General features: G+C 34.1%; 3 protein-coding genes and 1 long non-coding RNA gene across 6 annotated transcripts; 2 read left to right on the forward strand and 2 right to left on the reverse strand.

Annotated features, from left to right (window-relative positions):
- The first annotated feature begins 219 nt into the window (after window positions 1–219).
- LOC123267531 lies at window positions 220–1,429 on the forward strand. 3 transcript variants are annotated; one of them, XR_006510068.1, is made up of 5 exons: window positions 220–520; window positions 589–690; window positions 808–853; window positions 953–1,205; window positions 1,278–1,429. It is a non-coding gene; the product is annotated as an uncharacterized LOC123267531 (long non-coding RNA). The 3 variants fall into 3 exon arrangements; XR_006510066.1 differs by having other exon boundaries at window positions 953–1,126; window positions 1,206–1,429; XR_006510067.1 differs by having other exon boundaries at window positions 953–1,126.
- A 1,654-nt stretch (window positions 1,430–3,083) lies between these two features.
- LOC123265372 lies at window positions 3,084–5,410 on the reverse strand. The gene has a single exon (XM_044729097.1). It carries the CDS (start codon window positions 4,846–4,848, stop codon window positions 3,121–3,123), a length of 1,728 nt encoding a protein of 575 aa, XP_044585032.1. The 5' UTR covers window positions 4,849–5,410; the 3' UTR covers window positions 3,084–3,120.
- A 3,516-nt stretch (window positions 5,411–8,926) lies between these two features.
- On the forward strand, window positions 8,927–11,058 carry LOC123264564 (chromosome-associated kinesin KIF4-like). The gene is made up of 5 exons (XM_044727874.1): window positions 8,927–9,225; window positions 9,338–9,692; window positions 9,984–10,235; window positions 10,316–10,727; window positions 10,815–11,058. The coding sequence occupies exons 1-5, from the start codon at window positions 9,176–9,178 to the stop codon at window positions 10,937–10,939; spliced, it is 1,194 nt and encodes a 397-aa protein (XP_044583809.1). The 5' UTR covers window positions 8,927–9,175; the 3' UTR covers window positions 10,940–11,058.
- Window positions 11,059–12,717: 1,659 nt separating this feature from the next.
- LOC123264572 (WD repeat and FYVE domain-containing protein 3) lies at window positions 12,718–26,074 on the reverse strand. The gene is made up of 5 exons (XM_044727886.1): window positions 25,846–26,074; window positions 25,393–25,712; window positions 24,492–24,732; window positions 14,403–24,376; window positions 12,718–14,162 (listed from the first exon to the last, which is right to left on the reverse strand). Exons 3-5 carry the CDS (start codon window positions 24,714–24,716, stop codon window positions 14,048–14,050), a joined length of 10,314 nt encoding a protein of 3,437 aa, XP_044583821.1. The 5' UTR covers window positions 24,717–24,732; window positions 25,393–25,712; window positions 25,846–26,074; the 3' UTR covers window positions 12,718–14,047.
- Between the last annotated feature and the right edge of the window lie 65 nt (window positions 26,075–26,139).

Below are 26,139 nucleotides of genomic sequence, written 5' to 3' on the forward strand. Positions count from 1 at the left end.
CAAGAAAATTTTTATTAGTTTAAGAATTTTTTTACTTAAATCAAGAAGATGAAGTTCTTTAAAATTATTTACGTAATTCAAGTAAAATTTTTTTTTCTGTATAAGTATTATAGATACTTACTTATTTATGTCAATAATAAGTACGTATTATTGATTTTGTCTTATTTTTTTAATAGTTATAAAAGTTTACCCGTGTTGTAGGTCTAATGAGTTTTGGGTTTCAGGCGCCAGTGCACTTGTAGTAAATCAGTTGCGGATTGATGGCTGTTGTCACGACATTGAGGTCAACGGTACCGGCATCACCAGAATTCTTTTCTTCACCATCGTAATCCCAAATACAAGCTTTACTCTGTTTCATTTTATTTTATCTTATTTATTTATTTATATTACATCATGATTTATAAGCATTAAACTCGCCAAGGAATAAGACACGCGTGCGTTCTACGAAGAATCTTAGGTACTCAAGAAAAACGCGAAACAGACGATACTCTAGTGATTTCCTTTGTCACGATACAATATTGTCAATACACAAAAAGTTAGACTATATAACTTAAAAATATTTATTCATGATTTTTCTATCTCATTCAGATTGCGCGCTGGAAGATAGTCTACTGCTTGCTCGAGGATGGCATTTTAACTGAGCACGCAAATAATATTTTACAGGGCCAATGTCTTCGTGATCCGTGACAGGTACATTGACATATCGCAAATAAAAAATAAAATTATCAAATAACTTGTAAAATAATTACACTTAAGTATAAACCATAAAACTAAATATAAAAATAATTATTTTAAATTTATCTAAAGCCTTGACCTTGCTGATAAGTAACACTGCTTTAAATGATCAAATAAGGTATTTTATGTGTTTAGCCGATTCCTGTTTATGCCCGTTATTATCGCATTAAATTTGAAAGTTTGTTTTTTCATAATTAGTTATCAGTTGTTATTGCAGATTTGATGTTTATAAAAATATGATGAGCTAAACGTAGCAACAGGGTGAATAATCTAGGAAATATAAATACAGAAAGGAACCATTGGTATGTAAAACCGGATGGATTATTTCCCATTATAAATTGCTGGTACCAGGCCCTACGTGGCACACGCTACTGCCAGTAAGAAAACGGCTGTAAGACCAATTCACTTTCAAACTTGTCTTATCTCGATTATTTTTTCACTTTTTTACCTAAATATTCGCTGTTTTACAGGTACGGTTAATTAGTAGTCTTATCTGAAAATAACTTTGCTCTGAAAGTCATCTGCATTTTCTCATCTTGTAGCTTTTGGATGATGCAACTGCTTGCGTGACGAAACAGGATGAACGACCTCTGTTCTTCACTCACTTAAAATGAGCTTAAGAAAAGAAGAAGAATAGCCCACAATAATGGAAAGAGAGTACAAAGAAAATCAAATTTAGAATAACCGTAGAGGAGCCAAGCTATTGATTTATTTAGCTCGGTTGTCAAGGGATTCATGATAATAAAACTTTTTTTTAAATAAAAAGTTAGTAGTTGATGTCAGTGATGACATATTAAACTATTTTTTTTTACAACTACAATTTTTTCATGTCTTCTATCTTATAGTTTTTAGTTTTAATTTTCTTAGAAAACTTATTAGCACAAAAAGTTAGAGAAGTTTTTTTTAATTTAAGTTTTAAAAGAATTTATTTAATCTTGCTCATAAAATTTATTTACAGAGCTCTGGCTGATTATCATTGTTTTTACTACTAACTAAAAATGAGATTATAGCATCTCTTAATTTAGCATTAAAATTGCAAGTGTGAAGTAATGAATTAAATTATAAAATTAAAAAAAGATAAAAAATCAATGTTTATAATGTTTAATAAAAAAAAGCCGTGACAATGATAACAGAAAAGTCGCGGGCATCGCTAGATGACGACCCCGGCTTGTCAAAGTCCGTAAACTCGGGTCATTTATTCGCAAGTTATATGAATGTATCGGTAATTACTGCGTAATGAAATTAAATATCACACCTCGGTAGTTATTTGTTTACTTTTTCTCCGTATTTACGATAAAAATTGGAGTATCTCGAAGAATAATCTTGAAGAAAAAAAAAAAAGATAATACGTGAGATTTGGAGTATTTAATCTTATAAACAGCACTTTGATTTATATCAGAAAAAAAATTATTCTTACTAATCGTAGAACCTATTATTCATTAAATTTATTTATTTTTATTCACCTTAAATCAAATGTCATTTATTGAATTAAAATTCAATACGTAATGCTCTACATAATAACAATAACAATATTAATATCTTAAATACGTATACTAAAATATGACATCTAAATACTAGAATACTATTAAAAAAATAATGTCGCAGATTATTTATCTGTGTGTTTATAAATATATTTTTATAAATCAAGTCATTCACACTTTACTAATCTCTTGCGCTCTCATTAATTCTTCATATATATATATATATATATATATATATATATATATATATATATATATATATATATATATATATATATATATATATATATATATTCTTATTTAGATATTTAAAATTATTTCTTTAAAAAGTAATTTGTACGTATTTAATATAATTTACATAAATAATAACATTAATATAATATAATAATAATAATAATATATGTACATTTATATATAATTAACACGTTAAAATATATTAATAATAATTGTATTAAATAGCCCCTATGTACTTGTATGCTCAAAGTATACTCGCGATAATCCTACACTTGTATTTAATAATATTTGTCGAGAGTATATAGACTACGAGATAATGCCGTAAATTTTCCACCCAAGCTTACATATTATAATATCATCAACAGCATACATAATAAATATAAATATATGTATTTATATACCAAATCGTATTATTGGCGAACAAAAATATGAGCTACAATCGGTGATAATATTTTGTTTTTTTATGTTTCAATCACTCATACATTCTTTTTTAAACATTTTTATAAAAATATTAATTGATGATCATAAATTTTAATTCATTTATACAGTGAGATCTTTAAATTGAAGTTACGTAAAAGTTTTTTTGTCCTAAAAAAATATTAAAGATAACTTTAATTAAATAATTAAACAGTATAAATACATCAGTTTATTTTTTTATGTCCTAGAACATTCACTGTACAACAGCAAGAGGTGGATTATGTTGATGAGGCTGCGCCCTGAGCGCTCCTGCAATGCGTATGAACGGCAATTGAAGATGATAGTAAGCGCAGTAAGGCAAAGGGTCCCAGTAAACAAAAAGAGCTTCCCTTTTGTTGAGGACACTGCCGAAGAAATTGGTTGCTTTATCAGCAGCCTGCTTTAAGGCACTTGGAAAAGCTTTTTCTTTGATCTGACAGGGTTCACCGACCAGCAGTGGACCCGAGCTTTGCCGTGAAAAGTGCCTGCAGGGTCGCCAAACTAGTCGCGGATGGACACTCGTCAAACAGACATAAGGTAAGCCCACACCAACGCGACATCCTATTGGAAAGATCTCATTATTTTCAGAAGCGACCAGTCTGAAGCTCAGGTGACCGCTGATAGGCATCAAGCTGAAGGAGCGCGCGAAGAAAAGTTCCAGCCACTGCTGAATATCGTTCCTCGTCTCTGGTATCAAGCCTTTAGCTTCATCAACTCGGCAAATAACATTGGCGACCACCTTTGAATTTTTAACTGTCGTACAAGTAATGTAATGAGGACCTCCCGGGTCACGGATTACTACCCAAGGCTTCTTGTCACTGATATCGTGACGAATATTTTGAAACTCTTGAGCACTTGGCGGTAAGGCGAGTTTGATGCGATCTCGAAGACCAGCTGGACCTGCTGCCAGCATCATGTGTCTGTCGGATCTTAGCGCTCCAGTTTCGTAGAGCAACAAAGCATCATCAACGGATTTCAGAACAAAATAAACTGGAGTTGTTAATCCCGCAGACTGGCAACGTTTTAATAATTCCAAAGGGTCATCTAGAGCTGTTACTTCACTGGCACAAGGCACAAAACACTCACAACCCAGTGTCTCTAAATGAATTTTTGCTAACGCGTCATAGTAAGCTGGGCTCGTTGAACTCACTGGTATATAATAGGTAGCTTTTTCTTTTTCGACGATATTTTTCAATGCTTTTATGTACTCCATTGCGTTGTTCAAGCTGGGTCGTGGGACTGTGTAGAACTTTGAGCAAGCTATAGAGAAGCGTGCTAGACTAAATAAACCTTCTATTTCACAGACGATTACTCTCGCGCCTGCTTTGTGAAAATTTCTGGCGAGATGTACAGCTTGGACGGTACTTCCACCGCTTATCAACACGCATCTTTTGTGACGAGCTAGCTCAGATGCCGGTGTATAGAGAATAGAGATGAAATATTTAAGGAATGTCAGAGGCAACTGGAGAATCACGAAAAATATGCAGACCCAAAAAGAAGCCCAAACTGTTGGAGCTCGCATCATGAATAATGTTGTGTTTATCGTACCACTGACGATGTGAACAATGAAATTAAAGTACCACATTATTAAACGTATCAAAATACCCCGTTTAGGTATGTTGATTTTTGGATGCTGTTTGTTATCAATTGGTGGTGATGATACTGATGGTGGTTGATTTTGATGCTTACATTTATTCCTACGCAACATTATCGTGGGTGCTGCTACTGCACTACTAGCAGACTTTTCAGACCAGGTAGAAGATTGAGACGAGTTTGACATGTCTGAAATAGAACGTTTAAAGTTTGTCATCATGTTCATTTGCGTCGGCGAGCTAGAGAGAGGAGAGCTTGACAATATTGGCGACACGCTATTGCTGCGTGATCCAGACGGACTTCTAGATCCATAAAAGTGTAAAGAATTGTCACTCGCGCAAGTCGGCATCTTGAATTATTTTTTTTAAATGTACAACTATTAAATAAATCAGTTTCACTTTTTATCCGAAAATGCACACTAAAATGAAGACTATAAATTCATAATCCGGATTTTGTTTTTAAACGGAGTTTTGGAAAATTTGTTTAATTTATAGACAGATTCACTTAGTCTCACAGCATTATTATTAAAGAGAAGTTATTATTTTAGTTGAAAATATAATAACATCCCAGCAAATGAATTTGCAAGTATGCAAACGCGTATTGAACTGAGACCGGTTCGTCAAAATCACGGTCTCTTATGAGGTCTGTATCCCAAGCGCACTATGAACCGAAGTGCTTATCTAATCGTTGTACACCACTTTAGACACTGCGCGTGGAGAAAAAAAATAAATGGCGAAATCATCCATTACAAGAGGATTAATCCTTCTATAATTTTGCATGACAATTTTATCACATGCTCTGAAATTATCACAAAAAATCCTTACTGATTTTGTTAATTATCAACATTTTAAGTTAATTTTTTGTCAATGAAGAATCTTTTGGATAAACTTCAAGTTTTATATAATTATCATATTTTTTTTAAGTATTGTCAAAATTTAACTGTAAAAAAAAATTTATAGCTATAAAAGATATCTTCATTTACAAAGAATTAGAAAATTAGATTTTACACAACTAAGTAATTTACATTTCATCTCCAATAATAATATTTTTCTCACTGTAAGTTTAATGGCAACTCACACGGAAAAGTTTAATCCAACGACGATTTTAAACGTTTGTCATAAAACTGATAAACATTACATTTTATACTCCACTTTTCCAAGATCCTTTGACCTCTAAGAGATTATACATACTTATATATGTTAAACTATCCGATTTAATTTTTTAAAATCCACATATAATCGATTAATCATGTCGACTTTTTTTCGACTCTTGGAATGTCGATACTTACCAACACGGGTCTATTGTGATTTATCAAACGTCATGTCAGTGACAAAAAACCTGAGTGAATTTTTTTTAAGGAGGTATGGGAGTTAAGTCGAAATAATGAGATCAATTTAAAATTTTTAGGATCGATAGAAATATATTTAATACGTGTTGTGTTAAAATTTCAGAGACCTAGGGTTCATAGTTTAGTTATAAAACAAGATTTAAAACAGGTCATTTAACATTGTAATGACATACCAAATCTCACAACTACTCTTGTTTTAATAAATTTCACGATGAAAAAATAATGAGAAAGCTTCGAAAAACTCATTGTAAGAAAAAAAAAAAAATTTCAAAAATTATTGAAAAAGTAAAATTAAGTTGAGGGTACTTAGTTATAAAAATAATTGAGTTTGAAAAATCTAAATTTAAAAAAAATAGTCAGCCATAGCAAATGTGGGTTATGTTGACGGCAACGCCGTACATGGTGGGTCACGCGGGAAATTTAAAGCTTCAATGAAATAGGTTAAAAGAAATATCAAATAAGTTAAGAAAAGTATTATAAAATTGTTGTTATTTATTATAAAACATAACATAATTAAATAATCAATATTTTAATGCTTTAATATTTTTATATTTTTAATAGCATTACTTGTAAACGTAATACACACGTACACATCACAAACACGAATAGAGCAGTCAACGCATGCGCAACCGCGATAAAATTTATTCGTTGCCAAACTTTTTAAAAAATATTAAAAATTAAAAAACTTATTATTTTATTCAAATTTAAAATAAATTATCAATTATTTGATAATAATATAGTTATTTAATGCATAAAAGATTATTTCGGTAAGCTAAATTTCATTAAATCACTAGTAAAAACTTGTTAAGTTTTCTGAAAGTACAGTCTCGAACAAAATTAATCCTTCTTAAGTCTCTTAAGTCACGTACTATAGTATAGCTATATATATATGCATTGTGAGATGAAACTCAGTGAACGGACTGTACGTCCTATACTTCCTTAAGAACGGTTTATAGAAAATTTTGTCGATAATCTTTCTTACTGACATTTCTTAATTTTTCTCATTTCCATTTGAATTTCAAACAGAAAGTAAACACAGAAAATCTTGTCAAAAATGAATGAAAACTTACATACATACCATTTATACAATTTTTTATCGAAGAGCGAAGCGATTTTGCTAATGGAAAATAGAAAAAAAAAAAAAAAAGAAATCTTTGGAAATTTATCAACATTTCACGGGCTAAATTTTTACGCACTAATATGGATTTTTAACAGTAAAAGATCCTTTATGTGAAAAAAACGCTTCGTACTTCGACCCTATGCGGTTGTAAATGCTGAAAAATGTCGCAATTATATAGTATTAATGCGGTATTTTTTCAGCATTTTTTCGGTTGTTTTGGTCAGTTTTTTTATCGAAAAATTATGGAACATTTACCGTAAAATGCCATACATTTACGCTAAAAATTTAGAATATTTACGCTGAAAATGCGGCATATTTACGGTAATAAGGCGGTAAAATGATTGTATTAAAACCATATTTAAAAAATTGTGTAAAATTAAATAACGCTCGGACTGGGATTCGAACCCAGAACCTCCTGGGGACATGTCGGCTACTCTACCATTTGAGCTACCCAGTCTATACCATATTGTTTTTTTGCTTATTCTATAAACATTAAGCCACACCGTCCATCTTACGATAAGCATATTTAAAATTAAATAATATAATTATATATGTGAAATAATATAACTTTTCGATTTTAGAAAATTTGCAATTTTCTAAGTGAGAAATTAAAAATTGAAATTAAAATTACAATATATTTACTTAACATATGTATTATTTTATATTAATTACTGCTAAATACCTAATTAAAAAATAATATTCTACATATTTTTTATTCAAAAACAGTATTTATTTTTGCAAAGTAGCGATAGAGAATAAAAAGCAAAATTTAAAATTTTTCATTTTATTCATTTCTAACATAGAAGTGAACTAAAAATAAAACTAAATCTTTAACAATTGTCCATTATGTCAGAAAATATTCGGCAAAATTACTGTATTATTACGGTAATTATTTGGAATTTTTTGGGTAAAATTTGGGCATTAATGCGGTAATTGTATAGTATATTTTTGGTAACTGTACAGCATAAGTGCAGTATATATACTGGATAACTACAGTATAAAAACTGGCCAAAACAACTATAGTTTAACCGCATTATTACCGAATTATAACGGTAAATATACGGCATGAGCATAAATGCCGAAAAATTACGGTATTTTTACGGCATTCTCAAAACCGCGAGGGGATGCGCAGGATCAAATTACACCATTTTAATCCAGATAAATTTTGTTTTATCTTATTTACATACAAGTATTTTCCGTTTAAATGATTGTTGAATTATAATGAAAAATTTAAACAAAAAATATGGCGTCTTTTGGCATCATTATTATTATTTTAACTTTTCAAAGTAGAGCCATCTGTTAAATTCGAATCACACCACCGTGAATGTTTTTAAATTATTGCTTTGAGAACATTACAGTTGGCCCATGAGTATCCCCTTTCAGCTGTAGTAATTTTTAGATATTATGTAAAAATTCCACACCACATCCTACAAAATCGTGAGTGATTTTTTTTTAATTTCGTTACAACTAATCAATTTCTGGAAAACTTGACATATCAATGAATTTTCGCAAAATTATGGAAGATTATTTTGACAGTTATTCATATTTGTTGAGAATTAAAATTTTTTAAAAATTGAAATTAAATAAAATATAAATTTCTCACAAAATTGAAATTAAAAACAAAAATTTATAAAAATGCAGATGTAAAATTACACATTTTTTCATGCATTCCATATATTCAATATAGGTACTCGACTGAAAATTCTATTTTGTCAACTATTCCCAGAATTTATCTCAAAAATCAATTAATAATTTATCAATAAAAATTCTAATACCACAAAATACTTAAATTAATTTGAGCATACCTTACGAAATGTGCCAACATTTAAATTTTTACACTTCAAATCTTCAGACCTCGACCGCCTGAAAGTTCAAGTTGGCATGACTGAATAAAGTTGATAGTAAATTTTCTATATTACCGATAAAATATTGGCAGAATTGATTTCGAGAAAGTTCATTGTATAGAATTTGAAAAGAACCGTTGACATTTACTACCCCGGGTGTTTCTGTGATAGCTGAGATATTTAGTAGCCGGTTTTACATACTTAATAACATCAATTTAGTTTACATTTTTTATTTAATTTTACTGTCTAAAGGACCCCGTAATAATTGATTAATTAGTGTAACAATTTACAAACTCATTTCGGTAATTACAATATAGGTGGTCATCACTGTTATAAAAGGTTAGCGACTGAGATAATCAACAAAATGCCTCCAAAACGACGTCGAGTAAGAACTAAACAAGTTGAGCCTTTTGTGTAAGTTTTTTTTTTTTTTTTTTTTTTTGGTAATTTATATTTACATGTTATTGTTATAAGTTATATTTTAAATTATAAATTCAATACTTTGATGATAATTTTTTTTTTTTAGACATCCAGCTCTTGAAGAGGAAGAAGCAGCAGCTCCAGATATCACTCTAGAGCAAGCTAAAAATCGAATTAAGGAATTAGAAGAGCAACTCCGGGTTATGTCATTGCAGAATCACCAGGGTAACAACAGTGTCCTGGTAAATCAAACACTTGATCCGTCAAAAGTTCGTTCGAAGAGTGCAGTAGATTCACCGAGAGTCAAAAAAACCCGTAGAGGCTCTTCCAATGTTCTCAAGAAAGACCAGAATGCAGGATGTTCATGCAGTGGTGACTGTGGATCCAAGAGATGTGGCTGTGTTAAAAAAGATAAATCTTGCAGCGAGTTTTGTAGATGCACTGATTTGTGTAAGAACCAGGTATGTATTTATTTATTTATTAAATTTTGATCTTAGAGCAAGTGCTCTCTAAGGACCATCATAATTAAATACATAATAAGTACATATTAAATTAATATAATATTAATCATAATATAGATGTGATATTAATTAATAGATTAATTATTGATAAAATAATATGATAAGTAATATGATAACATAACATAATAAGAATAATAATGATAGAAATTGTTATTGTATGTATGTGCCTGTAAATTTCTGCTACATTTTTTGACTAATTTTTGTTTATTAATTCTGATGGATCTGTTGAAGGTTGACCGAGCAAGTGAAGATGAAGACGATGAAGATAAAGAGAACGTGCAAACCCGTAAAAAAGAGACCAAAAAGAAAGTTGAGAAAAATCCAGCACCGAACGAACGTGTTACTCGTAATCGTCAGGTGAAAATGATGAATGAGGATTCAAGTTCGGACGGAACTCCAATACGACCTTCTAAACCAAAGTCGCTTTTTAATACTCCTGAACCGGAGAACCGTTCTTATAGTAGTGAAACATCGCCTGAAGAAGTAAAATAATTTTTTTTTTTACCAATCATAATTATTCTACAAAGATGATGTTTTTATTTTTGTTTTTTGTTAATTTCTAGGAAAGTATTATAAACCCGATGAAGCCAAGACACCAACTACCGCGTAGTCCTCCAAATAAAAGTATGAATACTCTTAATAATTCAGAGCTTGGACTTGATGTTACAGTTGAAAATCGTTCACCGTCACCGAATGTATCGAGCACCAATACAATTGTCAATGAAACGAACACATCTTTACAAGTCAATTCATGTAAGCTTGAAGTGCCCTCACCCGCAAGTAATCCCATGAAGCCTAGACATAAATTAGCGCACAGTCCAATTGCTGGTCCGTCATCGGATCGTACCACTCGGTCGAAATCTAAATCGCCAAACTTGAAGAAAAATACTTCCGGTTATGACGATGACGATGTATTTTTATCTGTTTCAATGGCAGATTCATCGAAGCCTATTGTATCACCGACTCCACCACCGGGTAAACAATAGAAGAGTTTTTTTTATTTTATACGTGATATTCATTGTTAATAGATGAACTGAAATGTTAACATTTCATTATTTTTAGATATTTTCAAAGAAAAAGTTGATTGGGATCAACACCAATCTAACCTGGTTGAATGTCGTAAATGTCACCGTAAGTTTTTTGCTTACCGTATTGATACTCATGAAAGAAGTTGCAAAAAAATTTAAGAATCAGCTGGCTGGCCAGTTATGCATTTTTAGATTTATACGTAGATTATTTGATATATTTATTGGCTTAAAGGTAAATGTCGATGGTACAGTGATAAAATTTTCTATTTAAGTCCTCACACAAAAAAAAATATTTTATATTAAATTAAAATGATTGATTATATTCTTACTAATTTATCGGAAAATTGAACTCGAAATTATTTATTATACTTCTATTTTTATAATTTATTCAAAATGATGTTGATATCAAAGCTGTTATTGATCTTGGCTAAGTAGTGTTTCTGTCGTGCTAAACTAATTTATCTTTTACTCAATCATAAAATTATAAATTTTTCAGTACTTTCTATTACGGATTTTTCTTATAGAATTAACATAATTTTGAAAATAGCTACTAACAGATTTTTTTTTTTATTATTATAGTATAACTCTAATACATTATAATGTCATGACAAAAACTTTAATAACTGAGTTTAGAATTTACTAAAAAAAAACAAGAATAATCTCTTTTATAAAGAAAATTTAGCCCGATGACTATTTTTATATTGCTTAGCTGATAATTTTATAAATTACTCATAGCTTATATTATAGTGGATACATTTAAGTAAACTAAAATAGAAATAACTGTTTATTGAGGTATATTAATGCAATGTTAATTAAGTGTATTTATGTGACTAATCAAGTTGTATTAAATTAAAGTTTTTATTAAAGATTATGATTATATTACTTGTGTTGAAAATAATTTATCCTATTAGTAGTAAAATTAACTATAATCGGTCCGAATATTATTATATTATGGTAATGGAATATATATGGTGAAACAATGGTAGAAAATTGTTTACAAAAGTGATAGCGATAAATTTACTAATGACTGTGAAGAAATTTCTTCTCTCTCGCTATATTATTTACAATCACATCAACAATAACAAAGCTATTTTTTTTTTTAAATATTTACTTTATTTTTCTCAAGTAATCTGACATTATTTAATCATTACTGTAACAAAGTAGCAGTTGACATGTTATTATAATTTTTTTATTTGTTATATCTTAATAATATATTATTCACACATACATAAATTTATATCTAAAATTAAAAAACAAAACCATTCATTGAATAATTGTCATAAATATAATTCAGCCGATTGACTTATTACATTTTCACGTTGTTTAGACATTTATTTTTCGAATCATTCAAAACTATGGATAAATAAAAAATAAAATAAAAAAAAATCACGATAATATTATAATAGAAATAAACAAATACTATAAATTTTATTTTACTCTTATCGAATAAATAACTTTTGTCTCCAATATAAACTTTTACTTCGTTTGTATTAAATAGATAAAACGATGCAATGATTATTATAATGCATACAAATAAATGATATTGTCACAATTATTATATACAATTTAAATATATATTTTAAAATATTGTTACATTTAATACTGTCAAAAAATTATTAAAACCATATAATAATTAAATCACTGTTTAAAAATTACTAAATAAAATAATAATTAACAACAAATAATATTTGTAAAGGCACTAGCTCATATTGTTGACTAGAGAATCGATACTAGTGCCTTTACAAATTTAATATTTTTATTACAATAATTAAAATCAATCATATTATAGTATACAAATAACTTAAAGCCATTCTACTTTTTAATTGTCATTCAATTCAAACATTTTCATTCTCACAACCCAACATTACTGAATTTTATTTCTCTCTTTTTCATTATATAATTAATGATGTCTAATTTTTCATTTATATAGATATTTGTTTTTATTATTATTATTATTATTATTATTATTATTTTAATGCCAATGCAATGGATCTACGTACTTTTTTCTTTTTTTTTTTTTTTATACTATAAACGTTTGTTTAACTATTCACTGCAATTTTCTATATTAAATTTTCTGCGATTATTAACTAACTATATAATAACAATAGATAATAATATTGATTCCGTACAATTTTTATACACCATTGATTATTCAGCCTTGTTGTTATGATTTGGCTTTTACAACGGATTTTCACCGTTCTAATACTTGGGTCTAATTTTTCATCTTTAGAATTTGCTTTTTATTTATTTTATTATTTATTATATATAATTAATAAATATATTCTCCAATCTTCTAAAGGATCTCAGCATTATTATAATTATCATTTGTTACAAAATGCAAAATACATTTTCTTTTATTATTTTTATATAATCATCAATTCCACTGAATTATCTATCAAGTAAGATAAATTAAAATATGCAAGCTGCCTTTCAGAAGATTGAATCAGTGAATAAATACTTTATTATTATCATTATTATTTTTTTTTAATGTCTTCCATGTCCATAGGTCTTGATCATTAGGTATTACATCAATAGATTCTAAAGAATCACACAGTTTTAAGATCTATACACACGTAATTATTGTTATACTAAGCTAAGCCGTTGTATAATTTATAACACTCCATTTGAACTCTTGTTCAAGCACATCTTATGTATTGTCTACAATAGCACAAATTTTTATTTATAAATTAAAAAGCGGATATCAGTTATTGCAAAATAAAAAAAAATACAATTAAAATTTTTGATCACTAAAAAAAATAATAAATCTATTGCGTTTGTTAATAAAAACTATTTCAATAAATCAAATTATAAAATAACAAACGAAAAAAAATTAAATTGCGACAAGTAAAAAAATCACAGTTTGTAAGTAATGCATCAGCCCTTAAATTCTAAACATTCATGATTGTTTGTGATACATAAAATGTATCAATGAGTAATATAATAATGAATAAAAAATAAACATCAATATTCCCAGCTAAAAAATGATTGTACAGTAGGTACTCGACTGAAAATTCTATTTTGTCAACTATTCCCAGAATTTATCTCAAAAATCAATTAATAATTTATCAATAAAAATTCTAATACCACAAAATACTTTAATTAATTTAAGCATACCTTACGAAATGTGCAAACAGTTTTTACACTGTATTATAAATACATACTCACAAGATTAATAAGTTCCTATAGAAGTAATGTGAGGACATTTGGTGGTTTATCGGACAATTGTGATTCTAGTTTCAGTAATCAAGCAGTAGTATTACCAACAGATTAAGTATTACTGTCAGTAGAACATTGAGATCTCAGCTGTGAATGACATCCCTGACACACTCTGACAGGCTTCAGGATTCCCAGTCTTGAAATTTTAGACTCGAACCTGCTGCACCTAAAAATAAAAAATAATACATTAATAAAACAACACTCTAATTTATTTAATTGTAATAAATTAAAGTGTTTTATAAAGAGTGGTGTGTAATTATAAAAAAAGAGTGTACCAAAGAAAACGGTTAAAAAATAATTATTATAATTGTAAAATGGTAACAGTTTTGTAAAACACTAAATATTGTGATACAAATAAAATTATATTCTATTCTAATTTATTTAAATTAAAATAAATAACCCTTACTTTGAACAAAAAACTTGTCCGCAATTACGACAGTGATGTCGTCTCTCATATAGATTAAATCTAACTCCACAACCAACACAGGAATCAGCGCCTTCATCTTTAAGCCAGTGATCAGCTACAGTGCGTCCAGGTTGCTCACAAACGCTCCACGAGAATACTCGACCCCGAGTGTCACCGACGTATACAGTTTTATGGTCTTTCGAAACTGCCAAAGCTGTTATCGAAGCAGGCTCTGCGTTATCTTTGCGATCATAAGCTGTGTGCATAGTTAATTTACTTCTAAAAACAAGCTGCCTCTGCCATTTGAATCCATCCCTCAGAACATTCTGCGGGTTAATTCTCCTGGGTTTGGTGTCTGCTTCACTGACCATAACAAAACTGTCAGTCAAGCTGGTGTCACTTTTGCTGGTCCTCAAAGCACTGTCAGAATCAGTACTGAGAGTGTGAGTAGACTCGTTAGCTTGTATTCCTTCGCTGTCAGCTCTACCGCCTCCCTCACTTTTCCTAAACATCGGGTTACCCCGGCTTTTTCGCCTCAAGACCACAGTTGGAGATTGTGCATTTTTGGAGCATACTTTATTGTTGGAACTATTGCTCGACTCGTTATCAGAACACTCTTCCTTTTCTTCATGAAGACGAGAAGCTTCCTTAAGAGTTTCAGCTTCAGACAAACTGCTCTCAGAGCCGCTTTTCATCATCAGACTGGACTCCTCAGCAGAAATACTCATCTGCTTGACCAACTCATGAACTCTCTTCTTGGTACTTTCAGTTCTTTCTTCCTCAGTGCTGGGTTGTTTCTTAACTGCTTTCTTCTCAGCAAGTTCCTCAGGCTTTTCTTCTTCAGCAGGCACCTGGACGTAGTCCATGGACCACATTCGTGCAACACCATCAGTGGATCCAGTCATAATGACATTTTGCGAGTCCCACTCATGCGTTTGACTAAAAGCGACACACAAAATCTGCTGCATTCTATCAGCACGTCCCACACACGTGTTAACACTCGCCAATTCCTCACCATTGATACTCCAGACGTGGAGCCAAGTTGCCGCACACGTCGCAATATCACCCGTGAGATCATTTATCGCGACAGCCGCCACTGGACCTGCATGACCTCTTAATTGCCTCACGAAAAGACACCGTGAGAGATCCCAAATGATAGCCGTTCCATCACGCGACCCAGAGACAATTACATTGTAAGCGGGGCTTGATGACAGACACGTAACTGCTTCTGTATGACCGTAAAGACACTGCTTGATTGATAATTGACGCTTCGAGTACTCCCAGACTGTAACTACTGAGCTTGTCCCAGCGGTGACTATTAACTTGGAAGACGGACAAACACAAGCGACTATTTCTCCGTTGCTTTGCATCATCGCTTCACAAACGAATATCGCTTTCTCGCTGTCATAATTACCTATTCTAAGCGAGTGATCAGCAAAGCCCCATGCTACGTATTTGTTAAACGAGGGAGGAATTAGTGTCTTATTTTGTTCAACAGCTGATACTGTTTTATCAATATGTAAAATCTGGCCTACTGGACCTTTGAGCTCCTTAATAGGCTGTAATGAAGGCTTTAGATTGTCTAGGTTGTGGAAAAATAGTCTATCCGTTGCGGTGATACTTAAACCAGGTGTTATGGGTCCCGGATCGATAACACTTGTTCTAACACTCATCTTTTTACAAGGATGAGGTTTTTTGAACAGTTGTTTAGGTATTTGTCCAAAATTATTGATAAATCCAATGGTTGCGTTCTTCTTCAATGGATCGTCTATGGTGTAAATATCAACGTTGCCTTCGTAGAACAAATGATGGAACACGTTGACCGCTTCGACAGCTGCTGGCCCGTTTTGCTTGTACCCAAATATAAGATCTATCCAGTGATGAAGATTCTGCGAAACATAGTCACTCTCCAGTGCTAGTCTGTGAACTCTGATGAACTCTCGAGGATCTTGTTTCGCCCAGGGCGGGAGGACGATATCACCCAACTGAACTCCGCTTTGCTTTGAACCCAAGTCAAAGTGATTTGAGTTGATGAGAAATTCGGGAAGATAGAAGAATTCTGGAATAAGTTCTTTTACATCAGCCATGTTGTGTTTTGAAGCAGACGACCACGCTTCTTTGATGCTGTTGAACATTCGGTCAGCGAGATCAAAGTGTCCTCCTTGAAGTCGCAAAAAGTGCTGAGTAAAAGGCTCCATTCTTACTAAATAAGAGCAAACAATCATCGCAGATGAGTAGTGAGTTCCGTAGTGATAAGGTGGAGTTTCACCGTGAGGATCATCCCATTCTTTGTATCTCTTTTTAAACTGCAGCAATCTTTCGGGACTCTGAGCTCCCATAGGCTTGCTGAAGTCTCTGAAAGTAGCTGGGTCGTTAAAATCAATCTCTTCGCTGTCATAGTCTGCTAAAATCCAAGGGAAAATTGGGTACTGCATCAAGTCGTTGTAACTTCGACCAGCCAAAGTATTTAAATGCATCAAATATTGAAAGTTTGATATTTCTCCTCTCACCCACCGCTGAGTAACCGAGGTTTCGCCAATAAGATTCGACAGTAATCCAGTAGCTTGCTCGACATTAGCTGTCCTCTTTTGCCCCGCCACTGACTGATGAGCACTGTCGGCGATCGCCGTCGCGAATGTCATGAATCTTTGGTAAACTTTGTTCCTAACTTTCCTCGGGAATGCAAGTAAATAATTCCTACCGTCACCACTAAATACTTCAAGAGCGATGGGTTGCAATAAATACCTCCTCTTGTGAACTTCTCTAATGTCTTCATAATTAAATTTCGAGCACTGTCTCATAGCTCGTGATCTTCTTGGTGACCCGGGCGAGGGAAGAATCGGCTCATAGGCGTCTGGCAGACTTTCAATATCTCTGATCTCGCGAGACTTTAGCAGAGTAAATCCGTCTATAACATAAAAGTGTTCTTTGCCAAACAACAAAAGCCCTTCTGTGGTATCCAAACCCTGAATTCTAGCGCATCTGAACATGTGGCTAATTTTTTCATGCTCCTCCAATAATCTCAGGAGAGTTTGATTGTCAGGAACAGCTTGATTATTTTCTTCTTCTTGCTCATTGTCTTCAGGAGCTTCATCAGGTTCGCTTGCGTGACGTTCCAACGTGCAAGGAACCATCGGCGGTTCACTCTCAGTAGAGCCTTCATGCATGGCCAATGGAGTATCATCTATTACTGGATCGCGTTCACGTTCAAACATACCTGATGAATTATTGAGTTGTTTCAAATAATATTCTTTGCTGTCCATACTCGAGGCTACCTTATATTTGAGCTGTTTATTATCAGGATGATCCAACTCGGGCCGATAAGGATAGTGTATATAAAACAGTTCGTTTTTCATCATCTTCTTACGCATTCTACAAGGGCCTTCTGTCATGTCCAGCATCCACTTGTCCAAAACAGTGGGCGTTGGTGGACCCCAGAGGCCGCGCTCTCGAGTCAACTCAGTCTCAGTCTGGAGCCACTCTTGATAAACATATCGCTGGGTATGCTGGTAAGTTTGTTGATGCTGAAGTTTCCTAGTAGCTGCCAATTCTCTCACTAATCCCACATGCTGCTCCGTCCACTGAGCAACGGCACTGTGATGGAGTCTCAGTCTCGGTCTCACAGACTCTTCTTTTCTGACTTTGGTACGACTTGCTAGTCTTGTCAATCCTCCAGTTACTTTCTGTATCTTTGATTGAATTTGATTGTGTAATTCCCAAGGTACTCTGTAAGAAGCTTTGCGTTCCAAGATGACATAATTGAGCCAAAGTCTTGTGGCTTGTTCATGAACAAGATCACGTACACTCGATAAATCTGGTGCACGTTCATTATTTACCGGAGCTGGTAGAGAAATTTTGAAAACTTCTTCGATAGCTGGTTTTTTACATACATACAGTTCTTCCCAGACTCTTGTTGCCGCTACTGCCATTAAATTATGACCTTGGTGAGACGTTAGACGATCGTCGCTAGACTCAACTTGAGGATTGACGTGCCATGTTGTTTTCATGTTTGTATCAAGCATTATTTTAATGTCAGCAGTAAGCTGAAGAAGACAGTAAGTCAAACAACTTATAAATTCCAATTCATGATTCCCAGCACCAAAGACCAGCAGCCTGTGAGTTGTTAATTTATGTAAAGCTTCTAGTACTGCCATTTGATCGGTAATTGAATCTGTTGAGCGTGACAATAAGAATAAAATTGTTCGATTTAAGCAGTGATGAAGACCTTCCATACTGACAGCTCCGGGTCTTCTTTTAGCTTGTCCAATAAGTTTAACAATAAAATCAAATACTTCATGAGGATCTTTTGTCAGTGCTCCTTGCCAGAGTTTATCAACTATTCTTGCTGTAACATAGCAAACATTATTAGTTATATTATTAACCGAGCCACCGGGGACGACGGGCAACGCTGCTTGTTCGCCGATCAATACATCCGCTGCTAGAAGATGTTCCATTAAAATCGACAATATTTCTGTTTGGTAACGTGTCTGCTGGCCGGTCGATGCATACTCTGGCCAAGCTTCCAAGACGAGATCGATCGCTGGAGGAGATTTAGCTGTTACTGGAAGAGACAATGAATCAACTACGATAACTCTCAAGAAATCCATGACAAATTTCCTTGCCGGATGATTTGTTAATCCGATGTCCTTGGAAGGTGATCTAACAAGTACTGGTTCTTGTTCATCCGCTGGAGTGCTTGCTCCACTGCTGTCTTGACTTCCACTCAAAGGTTTGGGGAACAATGTACCCGCTAAAGCACCCAATACCTCGGCTGACATAAAGACTTGCATAAAATCTGTGAAGTTGTGATACAAAAAGAAGAGAAATTGTATTATTGTCACCGGATACTCAGTAAGCCACTCGGGTAAGTTGTCAGGATTACTGAAGTGCGTGTTAAGCATTGTGCGAACCATTGCTAAAAGTACAACTACAGCGTCTGGACACAAATTTATTTTTCCATTAAAAGTTGACAGTGAGTGATTCGCCGGGACTCCAAACATGAAATTCCAAATATTATCAAGCTCTAATTTAGAATCAGCTGGCAGTAATTTAATTGGCTGGACTAACATGAGCCCGATGAAAAGAAAATACAATTCAGGAACAAGATCGACGTGTTGCGGTAATAGCCAGCCGAGATGCTGGAATCCTGGTACATTTAATCCGGCTGGTTTAATTTCACCAGTCGAAGTTTGTTGTTGACAACCCAAGGCCATTGCCATTTTATTGTGATCAGTGTGTCTCAACCAGCCACCATTACTCGTTCCCTCTTTAAACTTTTGAAGTATCGATTGGACTGAACAAACAGCTACGAGTATCCGTAATCCCCACACAATAGTTGTACTATGAAGACCGGATTGTAAGAACAATAGTACCCAGTCCAAACCGAGAACTTTAGACAATTCATCGCACATTGTCGCATTAACTTTAGATCCATTGAACAATAACGAGTGTAATAACTGGAGACATCTGTTGCGTAATAAAATACTTTCACCTTCACCTTCTTTCGGACCTTCGTTTTCACGTGGGACTAGATGCTTTTCAGATACCAGGGGTAGAGTAGCGACAATGAATTGTCCAAACCACAGAAGATCTGCTTGACGTGGTTGCGCGAGTAAAATACTCAGCAACGCTAAAAGAACTTGTCTCGTTGAATTCTGCTTTACTTCACTTAAAATGTGCAATAATTTATGAACTAACTGCAAATCTCGCATCAATCTCAGGTTGGTGCGTTTTTCATTAGACTCGGCAACTAATTCATACAAATGCTCCAGAAGAGATCGAAGCAGCTCACCTGGAGCTTCGTGCCATACTTGCAAGTCACACAATAAATCTTGGAACGCAGTGACGTTGGGTATGGCACTGGTTTCCCTTCCACTGTCAACTGTTCCTACAAGACTGAAAGTTAAATGAAGAATATGACTGTTTAGCAGCGGACACTTTCTTCGCAATAACATGGCCAGAGTTTGGTAGCCTCGGCGACGATCCATCTCCTGTTGTGCAGCTTGGTTTGACCTTACAACACACACGAGAGCTTTTACAGCTGCGTAGAGTGACTCAACGTCCTGAGCCATGGCAATGAGACCTAGGAGCACAGAGCACCCTCCCACATTGTCAATTGTCGTGGCAACTGGTCGTGGGTTGAAAACTCTTACACCAAGATAACCAACTACGACACCTCCAAGAGCACGAGCTGGTCCACTGAGATGACCAGCGGAGTTGTGCAGAACGCGAATTGGAGTCGCGTTTTCATGAGAAGACATACCGAGCTGCTTGGCAATTGACTTGGTGTCAGCTCTGCTGTAGACTTTCCGTATCTTTGCTAACGTTAATTGTGACATCGCTTTGGCGTTTAATCCAAATACAACTTTTTCTTCGGATAGTAAAGAAGACAGAGGTTCAGGTCCGATAAATTGTGGCGCTTGCATACTTCCCATGTAGTGAGGACCTAATTTAAAGAGTGTAAGAATGTTCTGTGAGTTGAAAACTTCTTCCACTAAATGACAAGGTCCTTGCTTCCAAGTAAGTTTGGAGTAACGCCTCCAACATGGAGGTGTACCGATGTATCCGTAAACAGGCGACGCGACTGTCAAATTAGTAGCTCCTCCTCCGGGAGTTTGAGTAATATAATGAAGTTTTTGGCTCTGAATATGTTGACCGTCCAAGTAAAGAGAAAAACTTGAATTTTTCAGCACTGCACGGTTCAACACAATAGCAATGTGATGCCATTGTCCTTCGTGAAGTAGATCAGGACACCAAACTCGTGCTCCACTTTCTCCAACACCTTCTGGCTCCCACTCACCTATACTTTGTGGCATCTGAGTTTCTTGGGTAGACACTATAATTGCTTTGTCTCTGGCGCTCAAAACAGCGGCAAAGCAAATTATATCTCGAGTACCTGAGGGTGGACTCCGTACTAAAGTTAAAAGTCTCACGCAGTGAGGATCTGTTCGAGGATCGCTGAATTTATCAACGCAGATCCATGTACTGTATGTAAGTCCAGTTTGTGGAGGAAACAGACGGTCTCCGGAACCTATTCCACCCAGCACACTGTTGTCAGCAGAGACTACTGTTGGTGGAGTTGTACTCTGTGGTGCAATGCTGGGTAAATAGAGACTCGCGAAACCTTCTGCGCTCATGTCAAACTCAACAAACGGTGGTAGAGTACACGAACCATGAGCTCTAAAGTCCTTGGGTGTTGTCATTGACACAAGAGTCTTGATACGTGTCAGTGGAACTGGCCCACCGCGAGGTTTGTTTGCTTCTATATCGTCCAGCGAAATGCAGCAAAGCGGATCGCCGAGTCGTAAAAACTCTCGTAAATCCTTGGGCTCTAATGACTGAGCCGCAAGACGTTCTATAATGTACTGCAGAGGTTGATGGAGCGGGTGAGTCTCATCTTGTAACGCAACTCTACCCATTGTTAATAGTTCTCCAGCCATTCCAGAGTCACACATGACTTGCTGATTACGCTCCGAGCGTACAAGACTCTTGATTACTTCTGCTACGTAAATCTGAAGAGCCAGAGCGTATTCTGGTTTTGTTCGCTCAGTTATTGAAGGCAATAGGTGAAGCATCCCTACAACAATACCTGGATGAACTATAATTGGTTCTGGTGCAGGGGGATTTAAATTGAGTGAATTAACAGTTGAACGTTTTCCGCTCACTGGTGAGTCTACTGATCTCTGGTTTTCCAAGCTGGATTGCTTATGACACGGTGATCTTATACCAATTACAGCCATGTTTGGTTTCTCAAAGACGTCGAGTGCAACATCGTAAAGTAATCTTAGCAACAAACATGCATAAGATAAACTTTTAGGTATTTCACTAGGAAATGAAGGCTCTAGAACGTTTCCATTAAATAAACTTTGCCAGGTATTGTGGTAATTTGATGGCACTGGGTGATTACACTCCGTAAGTGTAGTTTGAGATGAAAAACAGCCGAGTAGTCGTAGAGTATCACATAAACTTGATTGACATATTTCAAGATGGAAAAATTTGGCATTTGCCGGTTCAAATCTCATAGCAGTACATATTGTTTGAAATACAAGATGTAGAAGATTAAGAAGCTGTGATTCATTTTGAGGACTTCTCTGTGGAATGTTATCGTTACAAGGTTCTGAAGATTTATGAGGCAGTGGTCCAAGTTGTCCTTCGAGAGAAACAAGTACTGACATGACATAAACAAAGCCTCCAACTTTACGGAAAACAGTTCTTGTACGATGAGATTCTCGTAAACATGTCAGAAGTGCCAGGAGTATGTGAGACTTGAGAACCAAAGCACTTGCGGGTGCTGAGTGCATTATGCCAAGTAATGTTGCCATATCATCATCTCCACCGGCGCTGACAATAAGTTCTCTTACGATACCCAGCGCTTGAAACCGACAATCCACATAGGGAACAAGATTATGAGCACACCGGGCTCCCGTACACTCTCTGAAGACATTTGCGTTCTGTACATTACCTGCCAGTAAAGTTGTGAGAGCTTCCATCACTAATTGACCGAGACGCTCCTGATCAGGGCACATTTTGTACTCCAAGCCTTGATCAGTTGCTGACTGCTTATCCTTCAACAAGGTCGCATAGCGATGTAAACAAGTAACAAAAACTTCTAACATTCCTACTTCTCGGTATACATCCTTGAATATTACATTGTGTCGGAGTATATTCAACAGTGTTTCCATTGCCAGTATACTACAACTGACAGAGTGATTTGACTTGAGTAGAATCGAGAGAGATATGAGTTCTTTGCAAGGCACAAAGTTAAGCTGAAACACTATAAACTCTAATAATTGAAAGAACTTTTTTTGTATTTCAGGATTTTTCAAATGTATTTTTTCAGCAAACTGTGATAAGGTATTCTGTCCTTCTAGTATAAAATAATTAGCGTTATCGCTGTGATAAACACTGGATATGGCGTCAAGTATAGTGCAGCACAAAAGTGACGAATTTGATTTAACAAATACGGACTGAAGTACTTGGAATGCTTGAATATTTCTAACACTACCGCCTCGATTGCTGGGTTGGGGTAAAGAAAACCCAAGCATCTGGAATAACGAGCCCATACTTGCTTGACTCGGTTTTAATTCAGTATGTCCACACATTGTCAGCGAAGCTAACATCAGCACTAAATTTCTAATAGCGTCTTGCGCTTCAGCATTCCCCTCCTGTTCTAATCGTGAAGGTGCGTGTTTCAGCAGAAATTCCGATAAGAAAATATATCCTTGACAAACACGAAAGTCATCCAAAAGCATTTGTGATACTTCGCTAGAGTCTTTTAAAAAACAAAATACCGTTACAAACATTTCAACAACTTCAAGCGGCGCTAGCTCAGGTACACGTTGCATATTGTCGATGCAAAGCGCTATACATCCTTTATTATGAATATAAGATACTACATTTTGAGTGAGTCCATGTCGAGATAGTGTCATCAATACTTCAGCAGCACTCTTACGCCACATGACATTGTACTGTGGGCACCAGCTGGTTATCGCTGAGAACAATAGTGTCAAATCATCTTTTCTTGCAAGCTCTTCTGCTGGATACGGATGACTGCAAAGTCTTACAAGCAATTGGACGAATATTTTTTGGAGTAATATTCTTCGCTCTCGAGGTGTGAATTCACTATTAACATCAGTTATATCCGCTTCTGCGTCATTCATTTCTGGTAAATCAAAAAACAAATACAAACACTTGACAAGTGTCGATGGCACTGAAGCTGTTGTCATTGCTTGTATCAGCAATGCGTCACCAGCTGCTAATAAATTTAACGTTGACAATAACATCCAACCATTACTAGACTCTTCACTATTTTCGATCTCTAATAATTTAACTATCGCACAGCTGGCTGTCTCTGTGCTCTGATTACTCGCTCGTCTTCTTATCTCAGATACCATCAGCTTGGACACTTGCTGTGTAAAAGCCAGAATATCTCGAAATTTTTCACTCATGTCTCCAGCAGGACTAGATCCGAATACCTATAAAATAATCAATAAATAAGTAAATGCATTATGTATGCTCGTACCCTTATCATATTAATTAAATAACTTGAAAATATAATTTACAAACACAATAGCGATATTATTATTATACCTTGCAAAATAGTGGTAACATATTATAAAGCTTATCATCCTTCTCGGCCTCTGACAGTGGATGTGCTGGATGTGTATACTCGGAAAATAACTTCTTTAGGTGCATCAGACCTAGTTCCGTATGTTGAGGATTGCTAGCTCCCCCACAATCATCAACACTCCCAGTACCACTGAAGCCCATTCCTCCAACTGCACTGGCCCCTCGCAATTTCCGCATTATATTCATTGTTTAAAATATTATTCTGTAAAAAAATTTAACAATATTTAACTAAACAGTCACCGTATTGTATACATTATCATTATTATCGTATCTTTAAATTAATCGAATCAATATTATAGTACATAATGACTAATAATAAATTGTTACTTGAATATTTATGATAACTTAAGTAATATTAATATCTACTGAAAGCATATGATAATTAGAATCAAATAAGGAAAATTTTTTTTTTTTTTTTTTTTTTTTTTTTGTGGCCTACGATTTACGATGCACAAATGTCACACATCACAGCTGTCGTTGCATAATATATATACATTAGATAAATGATTCATAAAATCAAAACCGCATTTATCATCTGGATTGTTATATAAAATATTAATTAGTCAATTGTTTATAGATGAGCAATAATCACATCTACGCAAATTAAACATGACAATGATAATTATGAACAATATAATAATGGAGTAAGAATAACAATAATAAGTGACGAAATTATAAAAAAAATCGAGTTGACGACGACTTTATAATAATAGTATTTGGTCAGCGAAATTAATCAATGAAACAATCAAAAATAGTGCCCTCTCCTTCATGAATTCTAGAATAAAATATGTAACACTTTCTCAAATATGACATTTCTTTTATTTATGAATGATAATAGTAAAAATAGATATAAAATGCGCACCTTACTTTTCTGTAAACTCTTAAATAATTAACTGTCACAAAAAAAATGTATCATTGAACGACGCACGTAAATAATCGCGCGCCGTTCTGCGTTCATTATATTATTCACGTAGAATAATCTTCAGTGGCTCAATATTTACTTTTCTCTATGCACAGCACTCTCTTTTCTCTCCCGACGACCAATCTAAATCATAGCGACATCAACGATCGAGCAAGTGTCATTCAGAGTCAGAAACGTCACAGGTAACCGCCCACGAGCAAGTCGTAATTTAATAAATCTTTGTACCTATTTTTTTTCCTCGCACCTCTCTCTTCATGCTCCTGTTTAATAAATTAAACTTGTTTTTATTATTTATTTAAATATACACATACATATACATATACATATATGTTTATGTATATGTATTTTCAATTGATCAAGATTACAATAACGCAATTAATTTAAATTACGCACTCCAATTGCCGAGTTTTATTATCCCGGGTTTTTTAATTTTTCAAATCACTACATTTTAGTGAATTTTAAAAAATATCACACTAGTAGGATATAATTTTTATTGGTCGTAGCCATTTAACTTTGACAGGTATATTTTTGTGGTGCCCGATAAATACATGGACCGAATGCGATACGTCGATATGATGATCACGTGGTACAACGACAAGCTGAGTAACACAAATTACAACAAAACCATTAGATTGTCATACTCTACAGCACTTTAGACTTTTCTTTCTAATGAATAACAATAATAGT

The sequence above is a fragment of the Cotesia glomerata genome, linkage group LG1 (genome assembly GCF_020080835.1).
Source record: "Cotesia glomerata isolate CgM1 linkage group LG1, MPM_Cglom_v2.3, whole genome shotgun sequence".
NCBI lineage: Eukaryota > Metazoa > Arthropoda > Insecta > Hymenoptera > Braconidae > Cotesia > Cotesia glomerata.